Source organism: Gossypium hirsutum, chromosome A05 (assembly GCF_007990345.1).
Source record: "Gossypium hirsutum isolate 1008001.06 chromosome A05, Gossypium_hirsutum_v2.1, whole genome shotgun sequence".
NCBI classification, from domain to species: Eukaryota; Viridiplantae; Streptophyta; class Magnoliopsida; order Malvales; family Malvaceae; genus Gossypium; species Gossypium hirsutum.
The window spans coordinates 103,923,234-103,943,484 of NC_053428.1; the positions used below are offsets into that span (position 1 = coordinate 103,923,234).

At 32.3% G+C, this 20,251-nt stretch overlaps 1 protein-coding gene across 4 annotated transcripts; it reads right to left on the bottom strand.

The window, feature by feature from the left end:
- Window positions 1-4,380: 4,380 nt before the first annotated feature.
- LOC107959650 (probable sugar phosphate/phosphate translocator At1g06470) lies at window positions 4,381-19,806 on the bottom strand. 4 transcript variants are annotated; one of them, XR_001700861.2, is made up of 13 exons: window positions 19,640-19,803; window positions 18,495-19,050; window positions 18,223-18,392; window positions 17,953-18,038; window positions 17,757-17,806; window positions 15,635-15,702; window positions 13,869-13,969; window positions 13,684-13,696; window positions 8,622-8,806; window positions 8,299-8,385; window positions 6,840-6,934; window positions 4,910-5,070; window positions 4,381-4,731 (listed from the first exon to the last, which is right to left on the bottom strand). XR_001700861.2 is itself a non-coding variant. In XM_016895743.2 (12 exons), exons 2-12 carry the CDS (start codon window positions 19,013-19,015, stop codon window positions 4,965-4,967), a joined length of 1,482 nt encoding a protein of 493 aa, XP_016751232.2. In that variant the 5' UTR covers window positions 19,016-19,050; window positions 19,640-19,806; the 3' UTR covers window positions 4,381-4,964. The 4 variants fall into 4 exon arrangements, 2 of the variants coding, with proteins under 2 accessions (XP_016751232.2, XP_016751231.2); XR_001700859.2 differs by having other exon boundaries at window positions 4,381-4,736; XM_016895743.2 differs by having other exon boundaries at window positions 4,381-5,070; window positions 13,680-13,692; window positions 19,640-19,806.
- Window positions 19,807-20,251: the final 445 nt, after the last annotated feature.

A 20,251-nucleotide genomic window follows, 5' to 3' on the forward strand; every position in this document is an offset into this window, starting at 1 on the left:
TCCCTATTTTATATTTTCAATAAAAATCACTTAACAAAACTTATATATCTATCAACAATCATTCATAATCTATCAAGAAACTTCAAAATACACATGTATTCATCCATGAAATCATTCAATAACAATTTTTCAAAATAGTCCCTGGGCTAGCTAGAACTAGTTACAACGATCACAAAAACATAAAAATCATTGAAAACGGGACAAAACACATACCTAATTGCATCAAGTTGCCTTAGCCGAATGAAGAACTGTAATATTCTCTTTTCTTCTTCTTCAATTTTAGTTAAAAGGTGAGAACGAATGCCTTTAATTTGGTATTGTTTTATTTATTATATGTTATTTACCAATTTAGACATATACCCTTAATGATAAACCAAATAAAACATCCATTTAATGTCCAATATTGTCCACTTACCATAAAAATGGTCTAATTACTATTTAAGGACCCTTACTTTAAGGTTCTATAGCTATTTGACACCTTTAACTAATAGAACTTTATTTTTACACATTACGCGATTTGGTCCTTTTTCTCAAATTGACCATTTAAATAATAAAATTTCTTAACAAAATTTTCACACAATAATCATACCATGTTATAAAAATTAAAATAATAATAAAATAAATATTTTAACTTCAGATTTGTGATCCCGAAACTACCGTTTCAATTTGACTAAAAACGGGTTGTTACAACTACTTTAAAAACTTACCTTAACAATATTCAAATGTTTTTTTTATTAGTAAACTAAGCTATCTCAAATTTATATCTTTCATTTAATAATATGCCTTTATAAAGATATTTCCATTCAATGGAAACAATATTAACGCTGTTGAAAGAACTAACTTGATTGATTCAAGAAGAATGAGTGAGTTAGATAATTATTCTAATACTAAAGAAAGTTGGAGGACAACGATTGAACTAGAATCACAATCACACCCAAGTCGGTCCTCGTTAGATGATAATGGCAAAAGAGTTTCAGAACATGGTGCAAAAGAAGGAAACAATCAGACCGAGTTTGATAGTTATTCATCTAGTGAAGTTTTTTCTTTCAGATTTAAAAGAAGAAGAAGATCTCAAAGGTTGATTACAAAGAGCCATAAGAAAAAGCCTTCTACATCAAGTAATTAAGGAATCAATTGAACTATTTGATGAAGAAACAACACCAGTTCAAGTTGTTTAAGCAAATATGACTACGACTCCAGTCATTGCATGGATCGTGGAAGTTATTAACCTAAATCACCAATTAATTATATTGTTGCTAGTTTGAGCACTGGCAATTCATTTGCTAGTGATTATGTAAATATAAATTTAGATAACCTTGTTGATAAAATCACAAGGGAAATCCTACTAATTATTTGCTTCTAAACTTATATTTAAGTCTAATCCAATTATTTATGCAAAAGAATGTACAAGCTAAATAAACAGAGGTAGTGAATGAGCATGTGCCCCCACAAGTAAAGGTGTATTTTATTATCCTTCATATTCTAAACTTGAAGAAGATTCAGAAGATATAAAACATCTGTCAAAAGTTAAATCCTTAAAAATCCAAAAAGCAAAAGAAAGTCATAGAAAAAGAGCCACCAAGGTTTTTGAATTGAACATGTGGAAACAAGATGAACACATTCCAACAAAAGCATCTGCTTGAAGAGAATAATATCAACCTTGAATATTCACAAGGGTTGGGTAGTACAAGCTTTGGAAAATATGAGATTGACAAATACTATTAGATTCATTATTCTATATGTCAAGAGCATTGTATTAAAGTTTTATGCTCATTTGAAGAACGATGTTTCTAATCAAATTTTAAAGAATGTCTATATAAGAAGGGAGTACTTTGATTTTTATCCTCCTTTTATTTGTGATTTTTTTTTTAAATTCAGAGCAAAAAGATGCCTTTGTAGCTGATTGGGATAAAATCTTTATTATCTTAACTGGTGGCATTTGAAAAGCTTGGAACAAGATGATAGGTATTCCAAGTTCAAGCCTTAGCAAATTTTATATTGCCTTGCACAACTTGGCAATTTGCAACTAGATGCCAACCTCATTTAATGTACTAGTAAGCAAAAGATTGGATCTTCTGCTATTCAAAGTTGATAATGTGATTAAAGTTAATCTTGGTGCTATTATATCAACTCTTCATGCGATAGTAAAACATGTAAGCTAATGATCTTTGAGAGTCTCATCCACATGATTTGAAATATAATATCCAATTTGATACCAGAGCCATGATGATGACACCATCCCAACTGATACTTTGATTATTGAAGAACATGAAGAAAATATTAATGTAAAGGAAGTTGTTGTGCCCACAGTTGGTGTCATAAATAATCTACTTTGTCCTTGAAGAGTTCAAACATTGAAGAATCAATGTGCTGAGTTGGATTTTTTAAACCCTATTGCTGAGCATCAACAAAAGGAAGCTTAATTTATTGCAGTACATTCAGGACTTGAAAGCTGAAGATCCTCTTTGGATTTTTACCAAAAAGGGGAGTAGTGATATAGGGAGATTTTTTGTTGAAGTTCTATTGGTAATGTTTTAAGGGGGTTTTTATTTGGTCATTCAACCCTAAAAATTATTTCTGAGCGAAATATGAACTTCTTTAATTAATTGCTCCTTGTTTTTAGTTGTAATTACTTTTTATTGCTCAAAAATGTCAAATGGAAAGGTTATTAAGATTTAGAGTGTTGCGTAGACACAATAGCTTAACTTATGACAATATCGGAAACCACAACATTTTGGCACAACACTTGCTTTAGTTGTTTATTTTTTATTTTGCCTTTGTATTAGTTTGTTTGATATAATACGTAACAGAAATGGTAATGATTGATAAATAAAAATATTTAAAGAATTTAATCTTCATGTGATGAGAAAATAATGCATAAAGGAGCCCATTTGATTTGAAGTCCACATAAGATAAAAGCGTAAAGAGACTTGAAATTTTTGAAGATAATGCCATTGATATTGAAAAGAGATTTTAAAGATAAAACAACTTTGAAATAGAGGATATGATTAGAATTTTTTTGAAACATATATTATCTATATTTAATATAGAAGATAAAGGATCTTATTGATGACACTAAGTTGATTATTTAAATGATCTACATAACGGCTTAAGTGATAGATTTTTGTGAGTGAATGATAGGATCAAATTTTTTTGTGCAAGGAACTATTTTGTTGAATTGGTCATCTTCAAATGATTTTATAAAGTGATTGCTAAAGTGGATAGCGAGAATCACACTGAAATATACAAAATAGGAATTGCACCTTAAGAGTTGAGTTGGACAAATTATTATTTTTTATATTATGCTAATATTTGTAAATTGATTCTCTTAAGTAAAAGTTCACAAACATAAGTTAAGTTCAAATTACATAATTGATTTGGTAAACATCCTATATTTGACAAGCTATAATGGAAAAAATGGAAGGAGGGTGAACAACTCAATCACCATAGTTAGATGGATCTAACTATTTTTATTGAAGAACAAAAATAAAAATATTTATTAAATTGAGTTGTTTACTCTAATTTAAACATGTGCTCAAGTAGAATTATATAATTAAATTTAACCATAAATCATATTAATAATATTTATAAATATTAGCTTTATTTAATTTATACAAAATATAAATATGGAATTACTTTATCTTTTACTTTTAAATATTTAATATCTTTTACAATTTCAATCAATCTTACACGTATACATTTTAAATTTTTATACTCATTATCATTGAATTTTTTTTTTTGGTGAAATCATTATCATTGATTTTAAAATTGGTAAAATAAACTAGGTTTTTTCTTTAAAAAAAGAAACCAATCTATCTAAAATTTATATCTTTCAATTAATAATATGCCTTGTATAATCAATCTGAAGGTAAGACAAGCTATATTTGAATGATACTTCCGTTTCTCTTAAAAGAAATAGTTTTATTTGCAAATTGACCCCTAAGCTATATCCAATTCTCAATTTGGGATTTAAAATTCTTTTTGTAAAAAGAAAACCTAAATTATCAATTTTGTTTCCATTTATAAAAAAAAAATACCAACCTATAAGAACGTGAAACACAAAACTTTCTGATTACATTTTGGGATAAAATGATTAAGAACTATTTTTAACAAAGAAAAGAAAAGAAAAGAAAAGAAAAAACCCATCAAATATCACACTGAGAATTGGGGTATAATTTAGTGGTAAATTTGCTAGTAAAAAGTAAATAGATGGAGGGAAAAAAATTCATCTACCATAACTACATTTAAACTGAGTTTCTGAAAATTAGTCTCAGTTCCATTCAGTGAAAAATGATGGCATTAAATATCTTCCACTTTTTTGGCATAAATGAAACTACCGCAAGTCTAGTATATATATACACACATACAAAGACAAAATACAAATATTGAGCTTATTGAAATTCACTTCTTAAATGTGATCACATAAACAACCGGACTACACCGTCATTCAAATCAAAATCTCACCATAGCAAATATGTATCATGAATTTCTTAAGAATAATGTCAGCCGAAAATGATGACAATCTAACTGACTGACATAAAACTAGGTATGTGATATCCTGTAGGTTAAGAAGAAAAAGGATAATGAGTACTTGATGAATCATTTCATACTGGCTAGCTTACCGTTTTGCTTTAATTTGAGCAGCAAAATGTCAAAAACTTTGTTTCACTTCTATTAAATCACCACCAACATGTTGGAGGTAAACTACGAGCCCAGCAGCTGTTGATGTGACTACCCTGAGAGATTAATGCTCAGTATTTCCACTAAATGGCTGAATTTTTATCAGGCCCTAAATGCGACATGCAACAATCTCACGAAATTGAGGTATAATGTGAAAAATACCGATGGTGAATCCAGAAATTAGTGTACAAAGACGAATTCATTTTATCAAGGCATTAGAAAGGCTTACTAGGTTCATCTTTATGAACATCATGTGATCTTTAAAGCTCCGTAGCTACATCATCTTAATCCTCCATCTTGTCAAGGATGACATACTTAGCGGCATGATTGGCTGTGAGCGCTATTGCTGCTTCATCTTCTTCTAGTTTGCCCTTCTGCAGCTTTAGGTATCTTCAAAAGAGGATGAGAAAAACAGCATAGGTTAGCCACAGAAGGAACCAGAGAGCACAAAGTAGATCAATAAAAACACTCAGAAATTACTACAGTGAACTCGAAAAATAGATTGGGCAAACAAATCCATGTTAAAAGGTAATTCCAAATGGAAACTGTATAGCTACATCAAATAGTAGCAAATAGTTCAATTTCAATATAATTTCATATCTTTGGTTGAACTTGAATGCATAGAGAAAAAAACTTGACATGACACATCAATTGGTTGTAAATCCAAGAATGTCAAATTCATGACTCGTTGAATTAAGAGACCATGATGGACAGTTACAGGAAAGTGAGAATTGAAAACGCAAATTTTCTCAGGGATTTTTGCGGGAAATTGGAAATAGATGCAATTAGGGTTAAAAATTTGGTATTCAGATCTAGTTAAGTATAAATTTGAAGTATCGACATAGTAACAAAATTGGTAATTCAAATCAGGCTGACATGTCAGTTTCCCAAGAATACAAGTTGAATAAGATAAAAGGGTTAATATGTAAACTGGCTCTCTACACCTTTGTAGGTTGACCCAAGAAAAATTCACAATAGACCAATGCCATGATATAAAATGCTTAATGCTACATGGTTTGAGCAATACTACATCACCACGTCAATTCAGTTTTTTTTTTCTAAACACTAAAATGGCAATGGCTAGACGCATGACAACTTAATATAGATCAACTAAGCCAGATCTGCATTTTATGTAATATCATTAGTCCATCGGGTTAACTCGCCAATAAAAGCTTCACTGCCTAATTGAGTTCTTTTTTTTTTTTTTTTGTTCTTTTACCAAATAAGGTTCATAGTTTGAGGCAATTTAAATATTAAACCAAGATAAAAATAGCCTTAGTTGTTGTAAGCCCCAGAAATCCTAGGGACAAGATAGCCCCCATCCTTTCTGGTAGTTGGAACTGCAAATATTTGTACCTCTCCTAATATCTCATAGTTTATTACAAAGCATAATATGTTCTCCATGACTGTTCCCTAGCAACAATAAAACATCACTCCAAAAATAAACTAAATGAATAAAATAAAGAACCCAAAATGTATTTACGAAGCTTGAGATTGATAGCGACAATAAAAGAGAAATTCTAAAGTTTGTACAAGTTAATTGGCCAAGTGTGCAAGTCAAGTATTCTGACAGGTAGTGGAAATTAGACAAGAAACATAACAATTAAGTACACCAACTCATAATCGACAATAGATTCTCGCATAGGTTAAAAGCATAAAGAAACACCCAAAATACCAAGACCAAAGATAAAAAATTCTTCCTACAAATGACACACAACATTCCTAAACCCTGGAAAAGTTCAATACCTTTAGGGGTGGGAGCTCAAAAGTGCAAAGCCATCTAATTGTATGCCTTCACTTAATAAAGAAATGATTCCTTATGACTAAAGCCTCCAAAACTTAGATTTTTTATATGAACAACGGCAGAATTTCAATAACTAATAAAATAATAAGATATTCAAACAATGAATTAGAAACATGTAAATGTGCTTTAATCAACAACACCAGACAAAGCTTAGGCTTCTGTAATACACAATCCAAGAAACATTGCCTTCGTATAAATTCATTATCTCTTGCCACAAGTGCTAGACTATAAGTAAATGTTTTAGAACTTCAGAAAATTTGAAGGAATATAGCTAAGTACAAGTTTTTGCACAGGAGTGAGTGCCTAAAGAAAGAAGAAACGGCAAATTCAGAAAGTAGATTTATTGACCACTTACTTGTACCAGTTGAATAAACTGACACCAACCATGATTGTTAGGAGTCCAGCACCTTTTAACCACGTAAACTCATCTTGCAAGTAAAATACGGCAACCTGAATGAGTATTAAAAATAATTAGAGTAAACCATTACAAATATATGGTAGGAAAATAAACAACAAAATCAGCACGAATAGTAAAATCAACAGGAAAATAACATTATGCATGTGAAGACTGACATCACAAGACTTGAGAAGGTTTTGTTGGATAAAGTAAAGGGGGCTAAGATTCCACTTTCAGATCCAATACAAGCCAAAATATTAGTGAAAATCAAGTGAGACCCGGAAACAAGCCATTAAACCATCCATCCCCGACCATTCATGACCAGGTTGTTAAAAATGAAATCTGATAAACAATTTCTCCTCCCTATGAACTGCCTCAATCAGGGAACCCAGTCATCACCCCGCATTTAAGTAAAATACTCGAGCAACTCTAGTCCTTCCATAGAAATGAGACAGTTGAACAATAAAATTTCTCAACTTTACTCTAGACTTTCTTAAGCTCATTGCATTAATGCATCGGAAAATGGAGGAATGGAGTTTCACAAGGCCAACTAATAATATGTAAAATTTAATGGACTGAAATTCATTGGCATGGAGTAATAAATGTAAAAACAGGCAAGAAGTGATATGTAAGAAAATAAGATGTGTGGCAAATGGACTGATATCTGCTGACATGGAGTAATAATTTCAAACTATTCTTTTTTGGAGAGGAGGTTAATAAAAATTAAGGTGGTAAAGGGAACCCTGTCAAAACAACTTGCTTCAAATCAAACTAGTCTAACTTGAATAGGCTAAAAGGTCTACCACCCAAATCTGATGCAATTTAAACTCCATAAATTCAGAACTGATCCTTATCTGAAGTTAGGGTGTAAAAGTAGAGCAGTAGGTTAGCCAAGATTCTAGCCAGGCTCAACTTGACTAAATATTATCAAGCACAGGAATTATTGATTGGACTCAGCTTTGGTTATACCGATCTGGCTCAATTTGAACTGTGTGGTTCATTTTTGCCATTTCCGCATAACTTCTAAAGTTACATATTGATATGCATAATTATAAAACAACAAAAATAAGAGTCCCAAATGGTATGACTGCCAGCTCCAAGAGAGCTATCTGCAGCATGCACAGGTAATAATTCTTTGAACCAGCAGTGGCTCCCAACTGTATCTTAAATTGATGAATAGCATGAACTACTCTATGAGTACCAGAGTAAAAAGGAAAATGAGATTACTGACGAGACAATGCTTTCTTTCAAGGACTCACATATGCAATTTTAACAACTTTGGATCATACTCGGTCACAAACAAAAAGTCAGAATGCTACGTGAGCCTTTTAATAAAAAGTCAAGTTTTGCAAAACCGTTAAAAACAAATATGTGTGTGTGTATATGAATGTGTGCGCATGTAAAGAAAACTAGGTACCAATATGGTGACAGCCTCCTTCACAACCCCAGCTAGTGTCACTGTAACTGCGCTTGTTATAGAAACAAGGATGTACTCTGTTAAAACCTGCAATAAGAAGAAAGCCTAGCTTCTTCAAGCCACAAGAGAAACATTTTTTATTCACTCTGTTACCTGTTTATTAAAATATTGTTATTATTATAAAAATATATTCTAATACAGAAGTTACGATATTATGTGTTAATCATCCATATGCAAGGCACGTGAAGCATAGATTACTATACTTAGAAAGGAAAATTAAAGGGAGAAAAAGGGGATGCTTCAGCATAAGCATAGGTTCCTACCATAAAGAATGCGAGTGTTCCACCAAAAAGCATCAAAAAGCAGCTTCGAGCAATATGCCATGAACTATTAAAATAACTGTTCTTCGTGAATTGATCCCACGGGTCCAATAAGAGAGAAAGAAGAGCTGTCACAACAGCCATTACCGGAGTCACGTAGCTCATGAAGGTAAGTGGGTTCTTCAAACCTAGAAAAAATTAAATAGTTAGACCATGCTGTAAAATAAAATCAGAAGAACCAACAACAAGAAGAAAACCAGCTTATGTAAAGCAATCAGATAATTTTTAGTGACACCACTCATAATCTATCTGAAAGTTTCCAAGAGAGTTTTTAATAAAACTGTTCTATTATTATTAACTAAAGAACTGAACTTAAATAGAGAAAACAGTTCTAATCCTAATTAGGAAAATAATTCCCTTATTCTAATAAACTATTAAAATATAAGGGAAAATAGTTCTCTTATTCTAATAAACTACTAAAAGATAAAATAAAAATATTCTTAGAATATGAATAAAATTTATCTTCCTAAATAAGATTTATCTACCTAAATAAATTTAAAATATATACATATTTCAACACCCTCCCTCAAGTTGGTACATATATATCAATCATGCCCAACTTGCTTACAAGAAAATCAAAGCTTGTCTTAGAGAGTCCTTTTGTGAGTATGTCAGCAATCTGTTGTTTTGAAGGAACAAATGGCATGCACACTTGGCCTTCTTCAATCTTCTCCTTGAAAAAGTATCTCCACATGTTTAGTTCTGTCATGTTGGACTGGGTTGTGAGCAATACTAATGGCAGCTTTGCTATCACAATACAACTTCATTAGTGAAGTTATTGGTTTCCTTAGCTCTCCTATAATTCTTTTTAACCGCATCATTTCACAAATGCCTTGAGCCATTGATCTAAACTCAGCCTCTACACTACTTCTTGCTACAACACTTTGTTTTTTGCTTCGCTAAGTCACAAGGTTTCCTCAAACAAATGTATAGTATCCTGATGTAGATTTTTTATCTGTTATTGAGCCTGCCCAATCTGCATCTGTATAAGCTTCAATTCCTCTTTGTTCGGATTTCTTGAAGAATAAACCTTTCCAGGTGAACTCTTCAAGTATCTTAGAATTCGAAACACTGCTTCTTCATGTTCCTCCATTGGAGAGTGCATAAATTGACTCACTAAGCTCACTGCAAAAGCTATGTCTAGCCTTGTATGTGATAAGTAAATTAACTTACCAACTAATTTTGGTACTGCCCTTTATCAACTAATCGACCTTCTTTATTTTTGAATTTTACATTTGGATCAATGGGTGTGTCAGTTGGGCGGCAACCACTCATCCCAGCCTCTTTTAAAAGATCAATCACATATTTTCTTTGAGAGACTTGAAGACCCTTCTTTGATCGAGCAACTTCCATTCCAAGAAAGTATTTCAAAGGACCCAGGTCTTTGATCTCAAACTCCAATGCTAGATGCTCCTTGAGTCACCTTATTTCATCCACATTATCTCCTGTAAGAATGATATCATCGACATAAACTATAATAACTGCTATTCTACCTTTTTGTGAATGTTAATATAACATTGTGTGATCAGCTTGCCCTTGTGAGTAACCTTGTTTTTTAACAACTTGAGTGAACCATTCAAACCAAGCTTGAAGAGACTGCTTGAGACCATAAAAAGATTTTTTGAGTTTACATACTCGAGTTCCAAATTTTTCTTCAAAACCTGGAAGAGGATCCATGTAAACTTCTTCTTCAAGTTTCCCATTTAGGAAAGCATTCTTCACATCTAGCTGCTGTAAAGACCAATCAAGATTAACAGCAATTGATAAAAGAACTAACGGAATTTACTTTGGCTACTAGAGCAAATGTTTCAAGATAATCTATCCTGTATGTTTGAGTGTACCCTTTAACCACCAACCGGCTTTGTATCTATCTAAAGATCCATCTGATTTGAATTTGGTTGTGAACACCCATTTACAGCCCACTATTTTTTTTCTACAGGTAATTCCATTGTGTCCTATGTACCTGTTTTTTCAATAGCGCGCATCTCCTCTAAAATAGCCTCCTTCCACTCAGGAACCTGTAAAGCATCTTTCACATTTTTAGTTATTTTTACAGTATCGAGACACGAAACAAAGATTGAGAATGTCGAAGACAAGGATTTATAGGATACAAAGTTAGACATGGGATAATTAAAAATATTTCTAACATTTTTTCTTTTAGCAATTAGAATATCTAAATCAGAAAATTCATTGGCTGGATTATGAGCTTTACCTGGACTTTTGACAGGATCTTGTAGGTCAGATTCTTGATAATGAATCTGGTGGATTCCACTTTCTTGATTTCGATTTCTTCTTGAGTAAACAATTAACTCATTTGTTTGTTCTTTATTCTCATGATCAGACTCTACACCTTTATACTCCTTTTCATTAACATTAACATCGTTAATTTCTGTGTTAATCATAGATTCGCTTTCCCTATTATTAGAATCCCTATATTGTATATTCCTAATCTTTTCTTGATCAATTATAAAATCTTCCTTAGTATAATTCCCTCCCTGAAGATTAGGATTAAAATAAGATTGTGTTTCAACAAATGTGACATCCATGGTAACAATAATCTTCCTGTCGATTGGATCATAATATTTGTAACCCTTTTTATTAGAAGCATAACCAACAAAGACACATTTTTTTGCTCTAGGATCTAGTTTAACTTGGTTGGGAAGATGAACAAAAACATTACACCCAAAAACTCGGAGAGATAAATCTGTGATCAATTTAGAGTTAGGAAAGTTATCTTTAAATAGACGAAAAGGAGTTCTATAGTTTAGAGTTTTACTGGGCATTTTATTAATAAGATATTTAACTGTTAACAAGGTTTCGCCTCAAAGATAACGTGGTACCTGACTAGTGAACATCAAGGCTCTAGTTACTTCCAAAAGATGTCAGTTTTTTCTTTCTGCAATCCCATTTTGTTGTGGTGTATTTGTATAAGAACTTTGGTGGACTATTCCATGTTTGGTTAAGAAAACACCTAATTGGTCGAAAATTCCCCACCATTGTCAGTCCGAAATATTTCTATTTTCACACCAAATTGTGTTTCCACCATGGCATAAAAAGACTTAAACACATTTTTAACTTTAGACTTATCTTTTAATAAAAACACCTAACAAATTCGAGTATAATCATCAATAAATGTGACAATCAACGTTTTCCTGAAAAAGTTAAGACTCTTGAAGGTCCCTAAACATCACTATGAATTAACGAAAAAGGTTTGGAGGCTTTATATTTTTGAGGTGCAAAGAATGACCGATGATGTTTAGCCAATTCACAATGATATGAAGAATGACTTTTATTTTTAAATAGATTAGGTAACAAATATCTTAAACAGTAAAAATTAGGATGTCCGAGCCTATAATGCCAAATCATAACCTTATCAAAATCAGAAACAGAATTTAAACATAAAGTAGTTGTTGGTTGACTTAGATGGTCATCTTCAAGATAGTAAATTCCACCAAATTCTTTTATCATTGCCAATCATCCTCCCCTAGACCATGTCCTGAAACTTACACATAGAGGAGTCAAATATAACATGAAAATTTGAGGACTGGGATAATTTACTGACCGATATGAGATTACAAGTTAGATTTGGCACATGTAAAATATCATGTAAAACCAAGGAAGACGAGATTTTAACAATGCCTTTCCCGACTATTGCCGAGAAAGACCCATCTGCTACTTTGATCTTTTTGTTTCCTATGCAAGGTGTGTAAGTTGAAAAAAGAAAATGACTACTAGTCATGTGATCACTAGCTCCAGAATCAACGATCCATGTGTTTGTTTTACAAGGCTTGACACTGAGAAAAACAGAAAAATCAGTACCTGATTAGGCAAAAGAGGAAGAAGGATTATTGGATGAGTTAGGAAATGAAGAATTCATCCGAAATTGTGGTGATTGAAAAAACTTGTGTAGATGCTCTAATTGTTCCTTAGTGAATGGAGACACTTCCAAAGAACTTTGGCCCTCATAATTTCCATTAGTTATTTCGAAAGCTCTGCTATCCCCTGATTGTGAACCACGACCATTGCCACTTTTTTTCCTTCCATTTGTCAGTTTCCCATGGAACTTCTAACACGTTTATCGAGTGTGCCAATATTTTTTGCAATGATCGCACCAAGGTTTAACCATGATGTTACTAGAGATTTAACCTAGCTCAGATGACATGAAAGTTTCCAAGAGAGCTTTTAATAAAACTGTGCTATTATTATTAACTAAAGAACTGAACTTAAATAGAGAAAACAGTCCTAATCCTAATTGGGAAAATAGTTCCCTTATTCTAATAAACTACTAAAAGATAAAATAAAAATATGAATAAAATTTATCTTCCTAAATAAGATTTATCTACCTAAATAAATTTAAAATATATACATATTTCAACACTATCACTATATATAAATTAAAATTCTCCATTCAATAGGCATTAGAGAAAAAAAAAATCTAGAATATCATTATCAAAATGAGAACTAGAACTTCAGGATTGCCAAGTCAGGATCCACACCAAACATATCCTCCTTATAAACTATATCAGCTCGAGACAGAGATTGTTATAACTAAATTACACCAAACTTTTTAGCAGCCATATATTGTAATGCAGAAATCAATTGATGTAACCATATCTCACATATATGACTTATCAGTAGAAAGAATATAACCTAGGATATATTGTAGCATGCCCTGAGAACTAAATATTGCAATAGACAAATTTCTCTTATGGTATTGATGATAAAAGATTTCTCATGTTTAAGCAAGCTCAAAGGAATGTTATTCCTTCTTAGAAAAAGGAACAAATAACACAAACTCAGTCATCCACTCCAGAAAAATAAAATAAAGTACAATCCTTCTAGCTATAACAGTGAGAATGGATAATGACAATATCATGCGATGCAAATGTACTGATCAGAAAACATAGAAAAGGGTATTTAAATAACATGGTGATGTACAAATTAAAGGAGGAAAATGATGAACTTAAAAAGAAGGGAACAAGAGAGAGAAAGAGGGACTACCTACCATAGGCTTCTTTCTTTTGAAGGTAGCCCATTCCAGATAAAGTCAAATTGGACGCAATAAATAAAACAAATCAATGTAATTAGTAAAAAGAAAAAAGAGAAGAAGAAATAATTTGAAAATAAGATCAAATAATTGAACTCTAAGTCTAACATATCATGTAAAAAGGATATAGATCAAAGCCATACCTGCAAAAGTATTTGAGTCATGCACCAGCGGAATCCAGACATAACAGCCGCAAGCATGACAAAAACAAAACCCCAAAACTGAAAACCTGTCTCCTTTGAAACTGGAATAAGAAAGATCAAGTTTCAGAAGTTTTGTAAATATTTGACACTGTAAGAGAGAGAGATGCAACGACATAAAAGAAACTGTCACAACATGCTCAAATATTAGACAAACTCTATGTAGAAAGTTATTTAGTCTGTCAGAATGATTTGGTCGATTAAGGACCAATTTAGCCTTGGAATGAGATTGTAACTGTGTAGATAAAAGTGCAATTGTTAAAATTGGTAATTCTTAAAAGAATGGCAGCAATGCAATAAGAAATAAAATGGCCATTAGAGATATAATGAAAAGGAGATTTTAATAAATTATATATGCATATCGTATTTTATTTGACATTTGAAATTATCATAAATAATCATTTAATCATTATATTAAATAAATGATTTTCTCAAAATATTTATTAAATAACAATAAGTACTATGTACAGAAAAAGAAACTAAATCATTAGAAAAGGTATTTTTTTAAAGTGAGTTTTAAAACTGATTTCAGCATTTCTATCATTAATTTATACTGGTTACTACAAAAATTATTCAGCACTTTCATTTCATTGGACTAGAAGCCTAAGTTTATGAGAATTTTTAAGCAGCTATTATAGTTCTATGGATTCTATGAAGCAACCCTAGCCCATCTATGAAACCTGAGAAAATTTAGTCACGAATCCGAAGTTTCCTATCATTTTCTTTTTTCCTACTTCCTCCATCACAACAAATTGAATGCCTTCTTTTTTACAGGTATCACAAAAATGTCAACTTTCCCAAAATGGATCACGTTTTTCCAATGTTTCCCTTACTGAAATATGAAGTTTATATGGATCTCTCTAGCTTTTATAAAACTTAATGGTAAAAGTTATGAGGGAACATAAGCTTCATTCCTAAAATTTTGAGCTGTTTGGAAAGTGGACATCCAATTTGAGATGCTGGAAATATTTTTATTGTCACTTGTTACAGATTACAAATCATTCCTATATCACTCTTTTAAGGCTCAGAACAGACAGAAATCACTCCCTACCAAACTCATTCCACACTAACTGAATAATCATCAAACTTCAACCCAAGCCCTAACCTGCTTTTCGCAGGTCCATTCATGGTACCTAGATAGCCTTCTAAATCTTCAATTTCTCTCTTCAATAGTAACCCAGTATTAATAGCTTACGGTCCCTAATTCTAGTCATCATCCCAATCCTTTCGACATCAACAAAGCCTCCCTTCAAATCTTACATCATTCATACAACCACAAGAACTCTAGTGAGTTTTATATTCAAGTCAATAATGAAATGACAAGAATCAAAGGAAGACAAATAAAATGTCCACAATGTATTGCTGCATTGATTAGGATATAGTTTCCAAAACGCTTGAAAACTTTAATAAAGGAGAAAAGAAGGGGGTACTCCAAAAAGAGAGAAGCCAAAAGATGAACATCTTTGCCTATAAGTGAGGCATTAAGTAAAATCTTTTCTTCAAATCTAATTGCCATCACTATGACTAGGACAGGTGCACATTACCCACAATTATGAAGCAAAACAGATATCTACTCACTAGTGCCTTTCTCCTACTTCATCCTTAATAATTTGAATAATAGAAAAATACATGCAACCAAAAAGTTGCTAAATATACACATAGAAATCGAATTGCTTGTAAGAAACATACAGAATGATGAGAATCCATACCTGTTAATAGAATCCCAACAGAGATTACCAAGATAATTCCTAAAAGGTGAAGGCTTGGAGACTCCAACCTTATAAATAAACATTCAACAATAATATCAGAACAACAAGAGGCATGGGAAAGAATACAATGGATTCTCAGAAAAACAGAAAATGGAGCAGCTGGAATAAGAGATATCTGAAGACAACTTGCAATATGTGGTTATTCAGAGCATGTTACGTGGACTCTTCGCTTTAACTACCTGTGTCTGACTGTTCTGACACTTCCCTATATAAACAAATCTGATACTATGATCCTCAAAACCAATGTAGAATATTGTCCAAAAGATTACATACTAGTGTATGAGACTCTATTTCAAGTCCATGTAACATACCTAATCCCCAGGCTAAAAGTGAGTTAATCTTATAAATATAAAACAGCACAGGCAGATTGAGTTACCAAATTGATATGTTCCTTTTTCATCCCTAGTAATTGTAAAAACAAACAAAAGCTCCAAAAATGATCAAGATAAATCATACAAAGAAAATTTTAAAATATAAGATCAAAGTTCTAAGTGCAGTCTAGTGTAAAAAGTGAGAGTACAACAAATTCAAGGAAATGAACTGAAGTAACTATCTCAGAGTTATGCAGTAAAAATCTCAATAAAACCAACAAGACAACAGCCCTTTCAATCAAAATTGGAATCCAAGTTCTATTTTAGTCCATCAACCAATGTGGTCAGCACTTCAGCAAATAATAAAAGCTTAACAAAGCCTTAATTAAACCACTTTAGGTAGATGCATTTACTAAGTCAAACTGTGTTCTGGAATATTATTAGTTCAATAACTTCACATTTTGGATGCATTCACCAGCATTTGGTGTAGACCAAATAAAAACATAATTTCAAAGTTTCATCATCCTTTTCTTGTTGCTTTAGATCTTTCAGATGACAAACCCCTTGACCAGACAATATGGATAACATAGGTTCAAGTGGAGGACTCCAACTTGTTTCAGAGGTGAAAATTACTTGAGCTGAGATCATATTGGTGCTAATTCTAATGCAAATTTAGGTCACATTGATTTACTATTTTGTTTTCATACATACATCTCAATGCCTCCAACAGATCATGAAGGAAAAGGAATCTGTCAATTACCCATCCTGTATTGTAAGCAAAATTAACCACACCATTTAATTCAGCTTGAAAATCAAGAACATAACCTATGGTGGTAAACCCCTGATCATTTCCGTGGAAAAACTTTGATTGCACTCTTTTGAACAACCCAAGCCATCACAAGTTTATTAAAGAGGCCAGTTTTCTGACAAGCAAAAAAATGGCTGTCTAGCTAAAAGGGCGTGTTTGAAAATGGATAAGCAATGGGTTAAAGCCAACATAGGAATCAGTATGAACCAAACTTGTAGGCCCATTTCATAAGGTCGATTAAAGGCAACGTCCAATGACACCTGGGATAGGTTCCTGATAGAGTCAGTCCCTAAGGGCCCAAGCCAGTTACTAACTAAGCTTATATATATATATATGTAACAATGCTTTCGTTTATTTTTCTATGAATCCAATCCTGGAAATACGGTATCCCCCCTTTTTTAACCACCCAAGGTTTCGTTATACTTTGAAATCAAGAAATTGCTACTGGAGCAGGTGGCATTCAAGAACAATTAGCCAATCTATGTTTGCAAGTTCTTATTGATTATTTGTTGGTTGAATCAGAAGATTTTGGAGAAGAAGGCCTCATGGATAATGAATGGGAAGATCGAATGGAAGAATAAATGATTTTTTGGTTAGACACATGGAATTGGCTAAGCACTTTATTCAAACAAATATAAATACATTCTAATAAAACAAGTTATGATATGTAGGTATCTTTGTTCTCTTGTGTCCAATCAATCCTAGAATGATTATTCAACCCTCACTAAATGGGAAATATTAGTATAGCCATGGAAAAGGGGGGGGGAGCAATTAAGAAAAACAGATGAAGTAATGGTTTCAAGATTCTAACAAGCATAAATTATAATTTTTTTAGCTCTAAATTTACAAAAGAGAGCTTCGTCCCAAAATCTATAGACATATATATAGACTGTTCAGTGCCATCCAAACAAGAGCAATCGACATGATCAATTTGAAAACGCACCTGAATGCAAAAGCGAATAGGAGAAGAAATATAGGAGTTGCAGATTTACACTGTAGGGTACAAAGTAAAAAAAATTTAGTCAACACAACCTAAAAAAGAAAAATAAAAAGACATATTCAGAGATTTGGAGGAGGTAATTTAGTCAAGATGAGATTAAATATTCATCACAATATGGAGTATAGAAAAGTTAACAAACCATTGTGGCAAAAGTAACAGATATGAAAACCAGGGAAGCGTTGCTCAGGTTAACATCCAGTGCTGTTGAAAGAGCCGTAGGTACAACTGTGAAAGGCAAAGTCCATCTGTACATTAGTTGATAGAAAAGTTAATAAGTTACAGAGAAACACGCAGGTTTTAAACCATAGAAGAACAGAAGATTAGTATTTTAAAACACTAAGTGAACATATACACGCAAGTGCCAGTTCATATTATAAAGAAGCAGAAGAATATATGCCTGATGAATTACCTTTGTAGAAGTAATCTCTCCGTGTCATTGGATCAGTAGGGAGAAATTTATGAGACCAATACCATGTGATCAGTTTTGATAAAACAGCTTGCATGGTGAAGTGGACAGTATTCATCAACAAGGGAGCTGGAAACTTCCCAAGGTCATCTCCCAACAAGGTTTTGTTGTACCTGCTCAAGGAAAAATTATAAGAGGATATATGAAAAAGCTTCAAAACATTTGGTATTAAATTTAGCTATGATGCTGCTGTGATTAATTTAAAATGGACTTACAAAGTCAAAAATGTGCTGAAAGTGTACCATACAAGTATAAAGAACAAAGTTTTCAACACATCCACAAGAGAAATGGAGCTGTCAGAAATCAGGGGCAATGCTTTTGGACTCCCAATAGCAATGTCTCCATCATCACAAATATCTGATGATCCTATACTCAAAGCAGATTCATTTTCGATATCAAAAGGTACATATTCCCCAGCGCTATCTCCTCCTTGTATATTGTCCACGGTACTATCACCAATCAAGTGCATACTTTGCTCTGGAAATTTATTGAATCTAACCCCTTCTACTATCATGTTTTGTAACTCACTCTGATTAAGCATAGGCAACTCAAAATCAGAGTTTTCTGCAGTGGTACTGGTATTCACTGAATGGTGTTCCAAATGAATTGTCCCATCTTCATCAACCCAGAGAGAGAAGGAAGAGTCCCTGTGAAGACCTGAAGCTTGATTTCCACTTAGAGTATCAGTTGTGCCTGTGCATTCAACTTTTTCTTTATTGAAACTACTCTTTACCATCTCCTTTGCTATTCTAAGTTAGAGCCATCTATGCACTGCATTAGAAAACAACGCGCCAATGTCCAATTAGTGCCTTGTTTTTTGATCAATTATGCAATGTGTGAACGATATTCCGGGCATCAGATAAACCAAGAATCAACCAAATTCAATAAAAAAATTCTGCCACTCTACTTATTTTAGATCATCCAAATTCCAAAGACCTCAGTTGACACCCATTGGAATCAATTATAACAGAAAAATATGAGAACCACACAGCTTCATTTAAAAGAAAAAGGTGAAGACAATACTCAAATTTGAAAATTTTTAATTTCCATCCACCATCAACAACCTCTTATTATTTTTCAGAAAGAAAATTCGGTATCATTCACAGCATTAAATCAACTTATTAGAACAAATAGAAAGAAAAACCTCCCCATCGTTTAGATTATCGTATACAATAACATTTAAGATATAAATTGGATTAAAGAAAAAAAGAAAAGCTCAATAAACAAACCAGCAAAAGGAATTGAAAAAAGAATGTACTAAAATAAATCTAAAAAACAAAATGCATTGAATCAAATCCATAGAAGCCCAATGCAATGCAATTCAACAGTAACATAATAAATTACAAATGGAAAATGCAACCTGATCAAGTGTTGATGAGATCCAAATACGTGAAGAAGAATGAGAACGAGAGGATGTTCAACAAGAGATCTGATTTGGTGATGAATGAAGAAGGATTATGGAATATTAATGGGAATTAAAAGTTGATAATGGAGAATGTTGGTACACAGTCGTTTTTAGGCCTACGTTTGAGCGTTGTTGTCTGCTGTTGGTTTCTGCTTTGACTCCAAACGTAGATTCAAAGGCAGAAATATGATTTTGGGTTAACTGCATTAGAGTACCTAAATTATTCTTTAATTTTTAATTTGGTCTTCACACTTCATGATTTGCTGATTGAGTCTTTAAAGAATAAAAAATGTATCAATTAGGTCCTTCTGTTAGATTAGCTGTTAGTTTCAACTTTAAATGCCAGTTCAGGTCTAACCTATAGCATACTTAAAACACATAAATTAAAATTTAAATTAATTTGCACTTATCACATTGATAGTTATTGAATTTAATGTGTTAAAAAATAGTCCTCTTAAATTTCAATGTTATTATCTATTTTTTATTAAATATATTAGATTTGGGATGTCTACATAGTAGATACAACATGTTTAAATTTTGATCTACATGTTTTAGATATAATCTCTA